At 39.9% G+C, this 17,167-nt stretch overlaps 1 protein-coding gene across 1 annotated transcript in view; it reads left to right on the top strand.

Annotated features, from left to right (window-relative positions):
- MIPOL1 (mirror-image polydactyly 1) overlaps positions 1-17,167 on the top strand; it is a 188,196-nt gene that overhangs the window by 155,011 nt on the left and 16,018 nt on the right. The window contains exon 12 of the mRNA XM_062577639.1: positions 11,280-11,510. Within this exon, the coding sequence (XP_062433623.1) occupies positions 11,280-11,510 (231 nt within the window). The remainder of the gene's footprint in view (positions 1-11,279; positions 11,511-17,167) is intronic.

Here is a 17,167-nt window from a genome sequence, read left to right as displayed (position 1 = left end):
CAGTATTTTCTGATATTATTTCTCTTCTGATGCTCCATTCCCAGAGATCAGGAGAAAGAAGCAAAATTTCCAAAAAGTATTCAGTTGTACTAGACACAGAGAAGAACAGTGTAAAAGCACCTACTGATGACTGCAGCCTTTAGTTTCTTGATACAAACAAATTTAAGTCATTCTTTACTAGGCTGAGAAACTTTCTCCTTGTTCTCAACAGGAAATGTGCTAATGACGTCCATGGTCATTAAAGGTTGACACGGGGTGGGGGAAGCTCTCACCAAGCAGGAAGGGGAAGTGCCATGGATTTGTCCTTTATGCAGAGGAGTAAGAAGAAGGATGGGGCACATTGCTCTCCCCTGTTCACATTTTCTGATTTTCTTTTCTTTTACTTCTTAGCTATAGAGGGTTTTAATTATATCCAGGCTCATCTGACAACAGGTTCTGGTGATTTCAGTAATACTCTATAATGGGGTAATACCGAGGCTGAAATACTTATTCTTCTGTTTAGCTCCTCTTCCCTACCATCTGTGCCCAAAAGAGTCACATGTCAGCCTACTGTATTTCTTCCACCTCGGTTGTGGAGTAGAATGTAGTAGTAGAATGAGGAGTATCATGATGGAGGAATTCAGGTTCTCTTCTTCAGCAATGTTACTGCTCCTATCAGAGGAAATTAAAATGCTGGTTGAACATGTGTATCTATAGCAGGTAGTATTCATACTGAATTATTATCTTGTTCTATTAAAAAAAAAAAAAAAGAATAATTGAGCACTTCAGTGTTGGCTAGATTTCACAAGAGTTCCCATATTCATTCAATTTCCTTGTCAGGTTCTGAGAAAATAATTACTTCTTTGGTTCAGTGCAACCAATGCACTTCCTGCTACAGTATTTCACTTTTACCTACTGCTTATGGAGAAATGGTACACTGACAGAAAGAAAAAACTGCTGGTTTTCTTGGGAGTTCCTGCATCGTTAAGTTAATACTGTTGTTTTCCTCTTCACTCAGACTACTTTAGAGTGCATGACAATATTATTCTTTTGCAGATTTGTTTTCAGTAGCCCAATGGTCAAAACTCATGAGGGTAAAGGAGGAAAGAGGTGAAAGAAGCTGATGTAATATATATTTAATTTTTACAGATTTCTGTTCAGCATGTGTTTGGAGCTTCTTTCCAACCCTTATGCTTTAGAGCTCTTTCCTCTCTGATTTTTCTCCAGCAATTGCTAGTCTAATGTCTCACTTTTCAAGACCCCTGTGAGTGGTGTGATTCAACTTGCAGCCTGTCTGCCACATCCAGCTAATGGTGACTTTCTTCTGGGAGGAAGCAAAGAACAAGATTTCAGATAGCAAAGCCTCTGGGCTAACGATAGCTGAGCAGAGCACCAGGAGGAGGCTGTCACTGTTCGGGCCTCTTGGTGGCAATGCTGCTGGCACGGGAATGAGGAGAAGGAAATTACCTCCGTTACAGAAACTGTAGTATTTTCTTGCTAAGGTCCCAAACCTGGATCTGTCTGCTGAGGTCAGCCATGCTGAGAGGTTTTGCCAACGCGCTTATACGGTGAATTGGCTCTTTGGTACCTTCCCATGAATAATTTGCACTGAGGACTGAACCTCGGTGGAGGCCTCAGGTCTCCAGGTGCTCTACGCTTATGTAACGGGAAGAAATCCTGGGCCCCAAAAGCTTAGAATTTAAAGAAAGAAGGGGAAAAAAACCTGAGGGAAAGGCACTTTACTCCCAGTTTCAGTATGGCAGGCCGCGTTTTGCATGTTGTGACATGCTCGGTACCGCACACGAGATGTGAGATAGGGAGGGAATTTAAGACGGAGCTCTGATCCCCACTCCACTAAATCATTCCCCCAGCGTGTGCCCTTGTTTCGTGTGAGGAGAATGGCCCAGACAAGTCTGCCCAGTTGCTTCAGTAAGCACTGGTACAATGGGGAAGCAGACTTTCCCCATATTAAATTTCCCAGGCGTTCCCTTTATCATTTAAGCCGTCATTTTAACTGTGTTGTTTCATAGCTCTTAACTGTCCAAGAAGCTGTATGATTTATATGAGTAAGGGTTTGGCAGCAGCAGCTAGGTAAGATATGGCTTACTGAGTCGCTCTCCATTGCTATTGTGTCATTTGCTTGGCTTTAAGGAGGTGACTTGCAAAAGGTGTATCCGTGTAGTAGTGCGAGGACCAACGGCATGGTTGTACAGAAGAAGCCATGATAACTTTAAAGCAGACATCACAGACATCTATACCAGTCTGGGTAAGGGCTCTTAAACTGCAGCACGTGCAGCCCTGTGATTTATCAGCAATTTTGGGGTGATCCATGTTCCTATACTCAGAACCCATCTGCTAGGCACACTCACCTGGAGTTCAGCGATCTACCTCGTTTCTTGGCCCACGGGACCCCTGGTTTGGCTATAGTCAGAGTTGCTTAATAGCTCTCAGTAACACCTGGGACAAAAATCAGACAAAAATGTTCAAATGCCCCAGTTTTGTTTTCCAGGGGGTGGGGGAAAGTATTTTCAAAAAAAAATGTATATTTAAAAGAAACCATCATTCAAAGATTTTTAACCAGCTGAATCATGAGACAAAAAGGGAATGATAAGAAAGCAGTGTGGCATGTGACCCTCCTTCCCAGGTCAGCAACACTGAGAGTTTCTGGCTTAGGGCTTTTCAGCTCATCCATGAGATCATCCTTCTCGCAAATTCCGTATGTATTCAGTTATTACATCTTTGAAATACATTTCCATTCCTTGTATTTCTTTTAATTGCCTTCTTCTGGAGAGACTCTTCTCTTCCCTCTGCTCAGCTGGATGTTCCTGACCATGCTAGAAAGTAGGGCTGGCTTCCAGCTCAGTGTCCAAGACAGACTCATCTCTCTTCTCTTGTTCAGTGGAGAATTTAAGCCAGGCATAAAATTCATGATCGTGCCTGATTTATAAACATTATATTAAATACAAGATATTTTCTGAGATTATTAGCAGCAAGCTTTCTTCAGCTGGTCACCATTCCTGGATGGTGCCATGTGCTTTATTGCTTGATTGACTTGTGTACCTTTATCATTTTTATTAATATTATGTTCATCAGAATCAATTATTATTGTTTTGGAAACTCCTAGCTATCCTATTTCTCTCTTTTATTTCTCCAGTCTTTATTTTGGAATTCTACTGAATGGCATCAAGAGCACTAAAGAGGACATTTAAACACTGGGAAAAAGTAATATTTATACATCTGGGAAAACATTTATGGTGGTCCACATTTTGGAAATTGAAACACTGTCAATGCTTTATTCCAAAATTATTTTCCCAGAAAAAACTTAGATCCACTGATAAATCAGTTTCATATTGAGGTTCATGCAGAGAGTGCTGAAAGACTGTGTTGGGGGAAAGGACTAGGAGATGTCTACATCCTCAGTCCATTAGCACAGAGGCATGGAATAAGCCTGTGTAGTCTGTCAGGAGATGTTTGGATCCTACCTGGCTGTAGCAGGCAGGTCCATAAGTAAGTGTTACAGGATAAGGTAAAAGTTTTTGTCTATTTAGAGATGTGTTTGTCTATTTAGAGATCTAGACAAAGTGCTTTGCACAGAGAAATAGAAAATAAAAAACCACTTAATAAAATGAACTAGATCAGAATCTGCCTACTTTGAGATGGGAGCGTTCACAGTAGTGAAAAGTAAAGTCTCTGAGTCTTAATATAGCTATTTAAACAGGTTGTTTTCTTCCTCTGTGAAAAGAAGCTGAAAATCCTAGGCCACCTTGATGCGAGTGAGAGCCAGGAATTTTACAGAAACTGAAGCCGTGTAAGAAAATCTCAAATGTGCACTTGTATAACAGGTTTTGAGCGAGTCTGGCGCAGTACCTACTACTACCCTATAAAGGGCTGGGTTCCTTGATGTATATTTCTGGCTGGCATTTTATCAAGGAAATAAGTTTTTCTTTCTCTTTATTTTGTGGCATACGGAGTGAAACTACATTTTCTCTTTCAAAGCCTTGATTTAAAAGCATTAGATTATTAATTTAATGCTTTTGCATATGACTAGAATCGTGACTGAACAAATTATTTATGCAGAGAGAAGCAAGATAAAGTTTCTTTCAAGAGTTCTTAAACGTATCAGATTGATAACAGTCAAAACACCTTTACTGCCATTAAATATTTACCAAGACTTGGCTTTTGGAAGAGGGGCAGTTTAGTGCAGTGTGTTTGGCTCCATGCGATGCTATTGATTAGCTATCAGAAGGACATAGTTAATGGGTAACCCGAGGTATTACAGAGCACTCCACATTCTTGTCAAGTCTTTTCTCTGAAGATGACCTAAAATAAAGTCAGTTACAACTGGCGTTCACCCTGCCACAGATTGCACAAGCTCACCCACGGTATGAACAAAAGGTTCAGAAGAATCAGTTGACCAGTGCTTAAGCAATCCTTTCTAGTAGTTGTTGTCATCACTGCTGGACTTTAGAACTGAACGTGTTTACATTTAATTAGAAAGAACACACAGTTTGCATCGCACAGTAGCTATCAGGATCGAATCGGAATTGATTTCCGCTCTCTTTCTCAAATTACTGTTTCCCTCAAACTAATTAAAAAAAGGCACATAACAAAATGACTCATATAAATTTTAAAGCAAAGTAAACAGTATTCCCTGGAGACAAAAATAAAAGTCAATAGCACATAGTTGTTACGCTGGACTTCTTTTCAGGTGATTCTGGTGCCTGTGTTATGATAGATATATCAGTACTGTCAGATGTATGTATGTATATGTATTAGAGGTATATATGAAGCACCCCTTTTCACTGAGTGGACACTTCACTACTTCAGTTTTCAGTTTCAGGATTCTTACTCCTTTCATATGAATTGTTGCAGGCTCTCTGGTGCAACAGGTGATTCACTAGTATGGACACAGTGGTTTTTGCAGGAGGATTTTGTTCATTAAAAAAAAAAAAACTGTGTGCCGGTCACTTGTAAAATGGAAGTCATCAGAGACCACTATCGTTTCCAGAACGATAGAGAACAGAGAAGCTGTAAAAGGAAGCTAAAGGCACAAACGAAACCAGCCTTAATTTCGTACATAATTTCAAACAAAGAATTTTATCACTTACACAGGCACAGTCAAACTAAGGTGACAGGACGCTGCTGAAGGGTGCTACCGCAGATTGCTGACCCCTGAATGTGCACATTCTTTGTCCTCAAGAAAGGTTTCTGTGGTCGGCATTTTGGAGACTAGAGGTTCAAACCAGCCTTTGGCTGAGCGCTGCCAAGTCCAGTGAAGCCAGTGGGGACTGAAGGTGTTGCAGTCCACACTAGTGTGGGGCTGTAGGAGTCCTGCAAAGCCTGCTCAGAAGGCCCGGTATTCACCTCTGCCATAATGTCTTAGGTTCCATGTAAGAGACAGTGTCCAGAATGAAGCTCTTGGAAAGGATCATCAGAAAAGGAAAAGGTAATCTGTAAAGCATCTATTTTCCACCTGTTTTAGTGGATATATCAACAGCTGTGTTATTTTAGTGCACAACAATATCTACTGCTTCCTTATGTATGTTTAGCTTTTTGGAAAAAAAATGCACTGTTTTGAAAACCGACATTATCAATGTATAAAGAATAACCCACTTCGACCTTTAGGACAAGATCTTCAGTCTCTCTACAGCTAGTTTGTGTTTCTGCAAATCCCTGCCGTAGCTGGTTTCCCTACTGGCCCGCAGCCAGAATCGCTGCCTTTGCGCAGCGCCCTGCCACCCCCCTGCAGTGATCCGTGTCGATGGAGTGGCCTCCAGCAGCCGGCGGAGAGGCTCCGGGTGCCAGTCAGCCCCGAAACGGAGAGGGCGGAACAAGGTCTTGTCTTGGAGCCGCCGGTGCCCCTCTTCCCGCCTGTTGCTCAGCTGAGCCGGGACCTGTTCTCTTGCAGTTACGGCGTCAGCGCTTCCAGGGAAAACGGTCAGGGTTTTCTGACACGCTGTACAACGTGGAATTGTTGGCACCATCTTAAACATCCTTTATTTCAAATACTGAGGTCACTCCTGATGACTTGATGCCAGTTCTGTCTTCGATTAATAGATAAGGTTGCTTCTGTATTTACAGTATTACCTAAACAATCTATTACTGTAGGGAATAACTACAATATTGCAAATACTAAGTTAAAGTTATTTTGTTAACTATAGTCATTGGCAAATATTTAAGGCTGGCCAAAGCATATGAACTGGCAATAAAGAGTAGATAAAAGATAGCAAAATTCTTTCCTTTAAGTACTAGTGTGCTGAAGAAAGCACTGTATGAAATACAATTATTTTTTAAAAATCAGATCAATTTTACGTCGTTGTAAGAGAGACTTCAAAGAGAGTTGAATGTGAATGCTTAGGTTGAAATACGCTAATACTCAAAACATGACAGGAACATTTTACTGCAGGTTTGGTTTTATGAATACCATGTAGTCTAATAAAACCATGAAAAGCATCTGCAATAGTTGCTGTTGTATCGAAAACAGTCTGCTAATTTGTGGAAGATAGTGAGAACCTATGAATATGTGTGTGAAGCAGTTAACACAGCTCTGTTGTGGAACCATGAAGAGGTATCATAGAATCATAGGATGGTACTGTTGGAAGGGACCTCTGGAGATCATCTTGTCCAGCCCTCAGCGTAGCCCATATGGGGACTGAACCCACGACCTTGGCATTGGCAGCACCACGCTCTAACCAACTGAGCTAAACCTGCCCCCCCCCCCCCAGATGTTAACAAGTATCAGGTAACATTCAGGATTAAAATATAAGATCTAGAGTAGTCTCTTTTGTAAATTCAGATACACTATAGCTAAGAGTTGGTGTATGTGTGAAAAAAGCTGATGCTAAGCTGTCATCTGCCACACTAGTAATTAATCGGTCGGAGGTTATAGAGGGTTCTGGTTTTGGATGCTACTTTGAGAGAACATTATGTGCTCAGGAAATTCAGGAAATCTGACCTCTGGAAAGACTTAAATGATTACATCACATGTCCCAGTTCTTACTACCTTTCCAAGGTTAGTCATGTGGGAAGGGAGTGGGTGCTGTGGTGGTCCTGGTGAATGAAAAGGAGGCCTGAAAGAGAATGTTTGCTGCTTGGTGTCATGAGAAGACCATCTGGTTTTAGTTCTGGCCTAGATTCAAATTGTACTGAATCTAAGTTACCTGTTTTAACAGTGACAAGTATCTTTTTCAGCAGTGGAACTCGGACCAGCTAGCAAATGTCGGTAGCGTGATTTCCATTGTAGATAACATCGAGCCTGTGCTTAAATCATATGCTGTCCAGACTACTTGGACACTTCTACAGGTTGCAGATGTTCTCCAGATCATGTCAGGGGAGAAGGCTAAACTCTGCTGCTGCTCACTGTGGATCCAAATTCAAATGTAACTGAGTTTGGATGGTATGGACATGCACAAAGGTATTCATTGTCAACTCCAACCTGTCAATGTGTTGGCCTATAAAATCCTGAGGTTATGCCACCAACCAACACAGAGAAGAGAATCAGTAGTGGGTTCTGTCCTCAAAGTGCTCATCCATCTGATGAAAGAATTTAAAATAGAGAGGATGCCTGAGCTCGTCCTAAGCTAAGAATTTGTGGGTTCTCCACACACGAGATAGAGACACTCTGTGATGGACCGTAAGAATGCACAGAACATAGTCTGCATTATGCACAATGTGCGTTAATGTTACAGTTTTGTACATGATCTGTGGCCTCTGCTCTGTGATGGAGTCTAACAGCTGCAGCCGTCTGGTTGAATTAGAGTGATGTTTGGGTGGTGATGTGACCTTAATGCTCGTAATTGCAGACGAAAGCACATAATCACAGGCTAGTAAAATATTTGTCTATGGTAGGGTAATGCCATCTAGTTGCCTGTCTAACAGCTGTCAAAAGCGCTCACATGTGGTGCAAACTCCACCATTATACATACTGTGCTGTGCAGCAAAACAAGCTTAGTGTCAAAGTCCTTGTAGATCATATGGGCTTTTTAAGAATATTTCTCATTGCAATATCTGCTAAGAGCACCTCTGAGGCCCTATTTCCAAGTCGTCGATGCTGCCTAGCCCTTGAGTACTCAGCAGCATGAGCGGACCCTCTTCAAAACCATCCTGGGTACAGGTTGAAGTGCCAGAAGCTTGAGTATCAGACACGTTTGTGGTGAAAACCAAGGCCAAACCAATATGCATTTGGAAACATTGGGTGTAATGTTTGTCACTAGGTTTGTTGTGGGGGAGGGCAGGAATGTTTGTTTATTACTGTTTTTTTTTCTTTATGTCTTCAGATGGAAGATTTTTCTGTGCTGTTCAGCAATTGCTTTAGGTGGAAAATCATTTCCCACCTTGCAACAGAAGTATGCTTGGCAAGGAAAGAAGTGTTATAAGAGCAGCACTTCATACAGCTGATTTTCAGCCAAAGTCAAATCCCTTGGGAACAGTTTTTAACTGGTGAAATTTTTAGCAGAAGTGAAGCTGCTCTGACTTTGGGGTCTATAGAAACCTCTGGGTAGTCAGGAGTTGCGTAAGTGGCTTAATCACATATGACTTTTCTTCTCCTGCCTGGACACGGTTTGGGTGGGCCCGTTAACTGAAGCTGTCAGATCCAAGCTCTAGCAAGAAAGTTAGGCCCGTATTGCCGTAGAAAGCCAAAAGGCTTGCGATTTTCATGAACCATTCTGCAGGCCTTGAACTCCCATTTGTTTTTGGTTTATAGCATTGATATTGTTCAGAGAAATAATTTGCTGGACATTAATGAAGGAATTTCAGATTAATAAGTATCAAAAGAGACTAAACAAAAGCATTTTACCAAAACATATATTGGCAGAAATCTTGAGGTTGCATGTTCTGGGGGAAAAAAAATGTTAAAATATATATCAACCACAGTACCTTTATCGGAATGAATCACACTGACTTGCAAAATAATACATGGCAGAATCTACTGTGATCAATTTGAGATAAAACATGTAATACTAATATTGCATGCAGTACTGTTCTGGGCCAGCACTTTCTGAAGAAGCTGAGTCAGAGTCACGAAGGACCAATGTTTCTGAATCTAAATATATTATTTTTCATATCTTCTGAAAAAAAAAAATACTAAGGTGCTGTCTTAGGCAATGAACAAATTGGCATATTTGTTTTTGTTTTTTTGAAAATCAGAGACCTATATATCCATGGAAGAGTTTAACTTCTGGCTCTTTTTTTTCCTTTTAACTTTGTCCCAGGTGTTTAAGAATAGGACATCAGTGTTATTTCAGTGGCCCACTTTCATCTTTATTTGCATATCTTTGTATTTTTCTATGGTGATCAGTGCTTCACCATATAATAGAACTTCAGTCAGTAAATTTTATGGGTAGCTATTAAAAATTTTATTATAAATGAGTTTGTTCTATGCATTTTCATATCCCTTTATAAATATTTATATTTTCAATATGTCTTCATTTAATTGAAAAGGTTCTTTGCATTATTTTCAGACAACCTTAGGTAGCAGGTGTAATGACATATCAGCACTCTGACCTTTGAGCTTCTAGATTTCTATTAGTTCATCCACATTTTACTTGTACATGTATATTGTATTTTAGTTGGTATACGATTTTCCTTTATAGCCTGATGGAATGAAGGGTGTTTCCTGTACAAAAGGCTTAATGAATTGGAAAGGAAGAAAACAATGTTTGATATTTATGTGGTCAGTCACAGAGATGGTCGCAAGTCATGCTCATCAGTGCAGCAACAGCTTCTGGTAGACGTGAAGTTGTGTCGAAATAACTTCAACTATTTGAACATGCTGCTTACTGTGCTGTTCTGTTGCTGTCACTTTTGTTGTAAATATTCTCCAGCAATGTTTTTGACTATTAGGGTCATTTTCCAGGGGTGTAAAATTCACTAGAAAATTAGGAGTATTAGAGATGGAAAACATGACTGCTAATTCCACAAAGTCTGCTAGTTCAGGCTCCTCCTTAGTAATTACCTACTAATGTGATTTCTGCCATTTCACTGTAATAACACAAGCGTTTGGCTACTTACTGATTCCTCAAGAAATAATTCCACAGCCTAATAGGCTTTGGGGGGATTTTTTTTCCTCATGTTCAGTCTTTTTTTCACCCTTTTCTCAATTTCTTCTCATTACTTATTGTTAATGTTTAACCTAATGTTTTGTCTAAAATCTTTCTTTTTGCACATTTTCCATGGTTATTGTTAGATGATCCAGGCATAGTTATTTCTCGTAATCTCCTAAATCTATTGCTTCAGATCCCTATTCCATTTCATTTCTCATTTCTGATCTCCCTTTGATTTGTCCAGAGCTTTCTGATGCTCAAGCACAAGCATCCAGCACAGTATTCTAGTTTGTGCAACTGTCTTCTTTGTTTATACTGTGAATGATTATTTGTTTCATGGTTTATATTTGATATCTCCACGAATATACCTCAAAATTATCTATAAAACTGAATTGCTTGGATACACATCTATGGCACTTTTGCATGAAATAGTTGATAAATGTGTCTGACCTGTTGCCTGAGCGAAACCAAAAGAGCGGGTTATAAATGTCTTTGCAAGAAATTGTTATTGTAGTGAAGGACACTATGGATATTGAAGTGCCCGGTGATAAAGCTTTGATGCTGGCAGGTAACCTATTTCTATGTACTCTGGACAGGCTGTTTAAGACACAGTATATTTTAGTGTAGCTGTTACTAGCTTATTTAAACCAGCATCAAGAAATATTTTATTTTCCTGTCACGAAAATATTGGCTGACAATCTTCAGGATTGATTAACATATGAAAATCATTTGTATTTCCAAAAAATTCCAGCTAAGGTAATAATTTCATTCTGGTACATTGTGGCATTTTTATTTCTGTCACTGTATTGAAAAATATGCTACTTTGCAAATAAGCGGTCTGTAGTAGGTGAATTTGCTTGCTGAAGGTGCTGTGCAACATGAGGTAATAACACCTCAGTGACTCTCGCTGATTAATTGAACTTTATGCAAATCACAATACCAACTTGTTGCTACGTCTCATAAGAAGATAATGCTCAAATTGGGGTAGAGATTGTATCTGGAAGATGTTACAGTTGAAAAGTACTGCTTTTGAAGTTTTCATTTAGTAATAAGTTGGGGGGGGTTAATTCTAATAGTTCTTTTATGCTTTTAGAAAATCCTTGTTCTCTGTCACCTTTGAAATAAAACATGCTCTGGTATGAGCACACGTGGATCCATGTATCATAATATTAAAAGCACTGATTAACCTGAGTGTAGTACTCCTGCAGCTCAGCATTAAGCTCAAAGTTAATGAAAAGTATGCTTTTGTTTTTCCAGGCTACCCAAATCCTTGTCTCAAGGATTGAGTCCGAAGGATCAGCCTGGCCGTAGTTTTGGTACCTCTGAAAGTGGGCTGCGCAGAGGGGACGACGTTGTGACCCTTCTGTATCGCCAGGTAGAAGAACTGGCAGCCCAACTGCAGCAAGCCCAGTCGCAGCAGCAGGACACCGAGGTGAAGCTCCAGAAGGCCTTGGAGGCTTCACGGGAAGCCAATGAAAAAGTTCAGAAGTAAGTCCCTTGCCTTTTTTTTTTTTTTTTTTTTTTAAGGGAAAAAATGCAGTTGAAAACTAAATGAAACATTCTTTCTTCTGGTATATTGTCTGTGGTTGCATGCATGGTTGTGTTCAGAGAAGTTCATTTAAAATGTTTCACTCTGTCAACCGTTCAACTTCTTACTCAGTTATAACTTGGATCACTTCAACAGTTATATAATGTAGTGCAAGTCAGTGCGCCTTGTATTAATGTTATGGAAACTGCTTTCTAGGGGTGCAAGGCACAATGAAAGTGTTTCATCTCCCAGGAATGGTTTTCTCTGTCGTTTTACCCATGACAATCCTATGGCAACACAGTATTGGCCTTTATAATTGCATAGTAAAATGTTATTATGGTTCTCATATATTATTTTTGTCTGGTACGTATCTGTCTCATGCTGTACAAAATGTTTGTAAGGGTGTGTAGAGCCACCTTCAAAACCTCACCAAAATCAATAGGAGGTCTCTGAATCAGTGAACATGGACTGTATGGTCTTTCCCACCATAAGACTCTCTATTACAAGGCTATTAGACTTCAAACAGTACTTTCAGTACTGAAGTCCTTATTGTCATGGTTCTTATTACTAGCATATAAGCTTTAGAAATTCTGGTTGCTGGGACATAGGCAACTGGATAGGCCATGCCTTGTCAAAGACCGGCACTTCTTATGTCTGCATTACCTCCATCAGCTGCAAAATACCCCTTTCAGACTCTTCCAGGACTGTCGATACGTAACTGGGCAAAATGTTCCCATCATTCCATATTTGTCTTTCAGTTTTATGTCTGCAGTTAATTTCCAGAGTAGCTAGAAGTCGGCTTGTAATACACTGTAAGGACTAAAAAGTTCTCCCTGTTTAAAAGAAAAAAACCTGCTTAGTGTTCCTGTTTTTAAAAAAAAGTTACATTTTTAAATTTATTTGTAACTATGTAGTTAAGATAGATAGATAGTTAGATAGATATAAAAACATATTTTCTGTCATCACTTTAAAAATCCCTTGTGGTTATCTGAGAATCATTCAACTCTATATTGTGATCATTTAGATGCATTTGAAAATTCAGCAGGCACATTAAATATGCTCATTAAAATAAACCTATAAAATAATTAAAGCATGTCTAGGAGTCCCTAACCAACATAGTTTTGATAATATGGACTGTTTATATTGATTTATTATGTACTGAGTGTTGCCTGGGTACTTTGTGTAGTATAGAGGAATCTTGAGCTGTGCTTAAGGAGTTTCTATCTCCAGGTATATACACAGCAATTCACTGAATTTCTTGATAAATTAATGATTAAAATCAGTAATTCATGCTGAGATTAAATTATACTAATACAATAATAATAATGGCTAAATATTTCTGTGCACTGTTAGTTGTTTCATTTCATTTTATTTGTAAACATCTACTAACAGTAGGTTGGGAATACTGAAGTGAAGTTGGTTTGTTTGGGGGGGTTGGGTACTTTTTTTTTTTTTTTTTTTTTTTCCCAGGGAAACAGTCTTGTTTAATCCCGTGTAACCAGAGTGGCTATAATAGAAGTGCAGACACAACTTGAATTAAAGCAGTGGTGACGGACTGGTATAACGAAAAGAATTTATGTAATTTAATATGCTCAACTACTTGGGAAATTTTTGGTCAGGCTCCCTTTCGTTATTGCTAAGACCAGGCCACTGTGCCTCTAGCAAAATTAAACAACTGGGTGAAGCCCTTTGGCGACAATAGCGTGCCCTTTTTATCAAGAAACTGTGGAAATGCTCTGTGCGCCTTCCCAGCACCCGGAGTCATCCACCCCCATCTTATAATTCAACCTGCAAACAGATTAAGCAGCTGAGTTTGTGGAAAGTGTGTTTGCTTTGAGCTGAGAGCCCTTGTGTGACACTATAGAGATTCCTCTGACACCTCTGGGAGAGCTACGCAGACACTTGGTACCCATCAGCAGGGAAACCGGGCGGAGAATTCCCAATTTCTTTGTAACCTCAACTGCTTCATACAAGCCAGTGTTTGGCAATTAGGCAGGAGCTCATTAGTTAGCTTTGCTTTTTATTTTGAAGATGTAGGACGTTCTGCATTTCAAAAAGGAACTGACGGCTTTAAAACTTGTCCACTGAAAGACTTCTTGCTGTTAACTGCGGTAATATTGATGATGAGCACGGGGTGCTTCTTGTGACTGAAAGTGTGACACTACAATTCCTGGCCTGCGTGTGGTTCTAAAGTACTTGTCCTCCTGATTTCGCATGAAAAAAAAAAAGAACCAAGTAGAATTTCATTCTGACGGATGAGGGAAGGATTTTAGCAGCTAGGTAAAATAGTTTCCCAATGTTAGTGAGTAAAATACCTGACTCATGCACTAACAATTAAAAAACAGAAGAGAAAAATAATTATGAACTTCATAAAGAAAGGACTTCAGTGCTTACAGTCAGCATCTTATGCTGAGTTTGAAATACAGAGATGTAATTTCTCCTTGGTTTTGCCACAATTTCATCCATTTACGTTATCTAGTAGGGAACTAAGCTGCAATTGCGGCTTTCAGAGTGAGAGGTCCTGGTCAGAACCGTGGCCCTGTGTTTTGCCTAAGGACACAAAGCATCTAAAAAATTTCTGGATGCCGTCCCACACGAAAGAGCAGCTGGGAGCCAGAAGGGGGATATACTGGAATCTGCCCGTTGCGACCTTGGGTGTAGTAAAATTCTGTTTACACTAAAGCGGAGGGAACATCTTGCAGCAGCGGGTAAGTAGGTTGCAACTGTGCACTCCTGCCTCGGAGGCTGATCCCCGGTCCCCGCCGGGAGGGTGGTGTGGCAGAGGAAATACTGGTGCTCGGAGAGGGGCCACACGGCTTGTAGCAGCTCTATTTTGGTTTCAAAAAATTAACAGCGTACACCTCTGCCAATCCATGGGACACTAAATATTTTTGACACATTCTGTAGTATTGCTATGAGTATAATTTCCTATATTTTTGGTTACTGTTTATACGTCTCCGTTGCAAACAAAGGATTAGGGCACAGTTCCCCAGGAGCGCTGGCACAGAGCCGCAGGCCCCCCGCGAGCCTGTCCTGCTGGAGAAGCCCGGAGCCAGCTGGTGCGGCCCCAGAAGGGAAGCGGGGCTGACCTCGAGAAGGTGCCTGGGAAAGCCTCGGAGTTAATTAGTGCTCCTGCCAACAAGAGCTGGAAGCAGCAAGGTATTTTAAAACTGTCCTTCCTGCTGGAACCGCTGGGACCGAGGAGTGGCTGCTGATGGCAGCGAGATCAGGGGAGGTTACACTGTAATACCAGATCAATACAGCCAATTATCAGTAAAGGTGGAGGCCATTTTTGATGCATTTTTTTGCAGGAACAATAGCTTTGAAGCTGGGAGGAATTTCCATGCAATTTCTGTATTGAAGGTTTCTATTTTGTCGCTCAGGCTGATGATTCTGGCTCAGCAGAGCCCAGCTCTGGCTGCGTGAGCACGGTCGTGCTTGCACACTCACGTAGCTTGTGCACGTAAGTTTGGAGCAGAGATGATCACAATTGTGACAGCGAGGACTTCAGTGCAGAAAGCAGCTATTCTGCATAGAGAATTTCTGTGTAACTTCTAAAAGCAAGCACAGAGCCACAAAATAATAGTGCAGTGCTAAAATACACATGTATGAAAATAAGCACAGATGTGGTAAGTATAGTGCTTGTACACTTTGCCAAGTTAGTTCTTATTATGAACAAAGAAAATATAAAAGTGATGTAAAATAGAAATTCTTTCTTATTTTATCCTTAACTGTTTATTGAAGAGATTTTTCTTTTGATTTTGGATTTGTTTGTTTTGAAGTGGAAGTCAGGGAAGTTGTAGATGTGGATAAAATATTTCAGTCGATGAAATACAGGAGGAAATTAAGCTGTCTTGTGGATAAGTAGATAATTTTATCAAAGGAAATTATTGTCTCTCATAAAAGAAATATTACCTTTAATAGCGGCCGTTTGCTTTACCTCTTCAATTTTTTTTTTTTTTTTTTGGCAGCCTAACTTTCATTGTTAGTGGAACACACCTATTTCTGGGTAGTCCTGGGTTTCCCTCCAGCATTTCTGAACGCGCTTTCTGTGCTTTCATAGCTGTTCGCTTAGTTTCATTTCTTAGCTGATGCTGTTAAACAAGTCCACCAATGAGACGGGCAAAACCAAACTGTTCTTACCAGCATCTCACATATTTGAAAAGAATACAGAAATGAAAAGAAATAAGGACGGCACATGTATTAAGTGATTAGAGTCCTCTTCTTCAAGTGAACAAATCTGCCTTCCGAGTGCAGGAATTGTGTGCATTTCACATCAGTGTCCAGGGCATTCTCCAGGGCCCGCTGGAGGGTCTAATCTTCCCCAGAGTGATCCGAGCAGTGTAGTTCAAGAACAAGAAAGAATCTTTGAATAATCTCACCACAATGTGAGATGACCCTCCGACAGGGGACTGACCAGATACACATATGGGTTTTGGGAAGACGCTCTGATGCTCTTTTTTAGCACAGCTGTGAGAAGAATGTGGCTTAGACCCAGTAGTCTTTCTGGAGTATAGCTGGCAAAGGAAACCATGAGGAGAGGAGAATTTAACACATGGGTGTAAGAGAGCCCGCTTCATTGATGCGATCTGAGGGGAATGTCTAATGACTGGAAGAATCAAACTTGGCAATGAAAACACAAAGCTCTTTTCATCAATTCAAACGCCGGCTCTAAAGCTGCAGATGGTTACCTCCAGCTTTGCCTATTCAGTGTGGGGTTGTATAAAATGGCACTTTGGTGAATACTAATAGATGAAAACAAAGATTTAATAACATAAAGATGTGGTTTTCATTTTTAAATGAGGATACAGGTCAGTGTCTCAGAAAAGAATAAAATGAGTATCTTTATATATAGGTCTAAAGTCCCTGGAGATTTTTAACTGCAAACATGGTATCTTTAATGTACAAATTGTATTCAGTACAGCACAGCTATGTGGGGAGCAGATTAAAAGCAAGATTTCTGAATTATTATACTGACTGAACTGCTTTGTACCCTGCAGATGTTGTTAACTAGTTATCCCCCCTTTAAAATCATGCCTACATATATTTAGCTGAAGTATACATTGCAGCTTGTATGCTTTCAGTCACTCGTTGTAAATAAGAATGGAGCTAGTTAATTAGAAATTGCAGGCAGAAGCACTGCACAAAAGAAGTAAGTTGTACATTCACGGGGATTCAAAGCTGTTTGTTTTGGAGGAACCACCAAATGTTAGAGAACTCGACTGACTTTATTTTAAATTTTAAAGATACATTTCTGTAGTTTTCGTCTTTCAAAATACTAAATGTAATTTGAGTTGTTATTTTATTGAGGTATTATCTTCAGGTGGTCAGACTCCACTATTAAAACTAGACTTTTTTTTTTTTTTAACTTACAAAAATGTATTCTGGAGAATGTTAGATCAACACATTAACTACTGGAGACCAGAAGTACAACTTTGTAGATATTAATAGTTTCACTGATTTGTGTCAGTAGATAATTTAACAGATGTCAAAAGTGATTTTGCTTTTAATGAAAAGCACTGTGCTGTCTGCTGCTGTGAATTTCTGTGGGCTGAATAATTGGTAATCTTTTAATATCATATAGGGAATAATTTGGTGCTGGTGTTTTGAAACAGTA

This window comes from Rhea pennata, chromosome 5 (genome assembly GCF_028389875.1).
Source record: "Rhea pennata isolate bPtePen1 chromosome 5, bPtePen1.pri, whole genome shotgun sequence".
NCBI classification, from domain to species: domain Eukaryota; kingdom Metazoa; phylum Chordata; class Aves; order Rheiformes; family Rheidae; genus Rhea; species Rhea pennata.
This window is presented reverse-complemented; position numbering and strand designations above follow the sequence as displayed.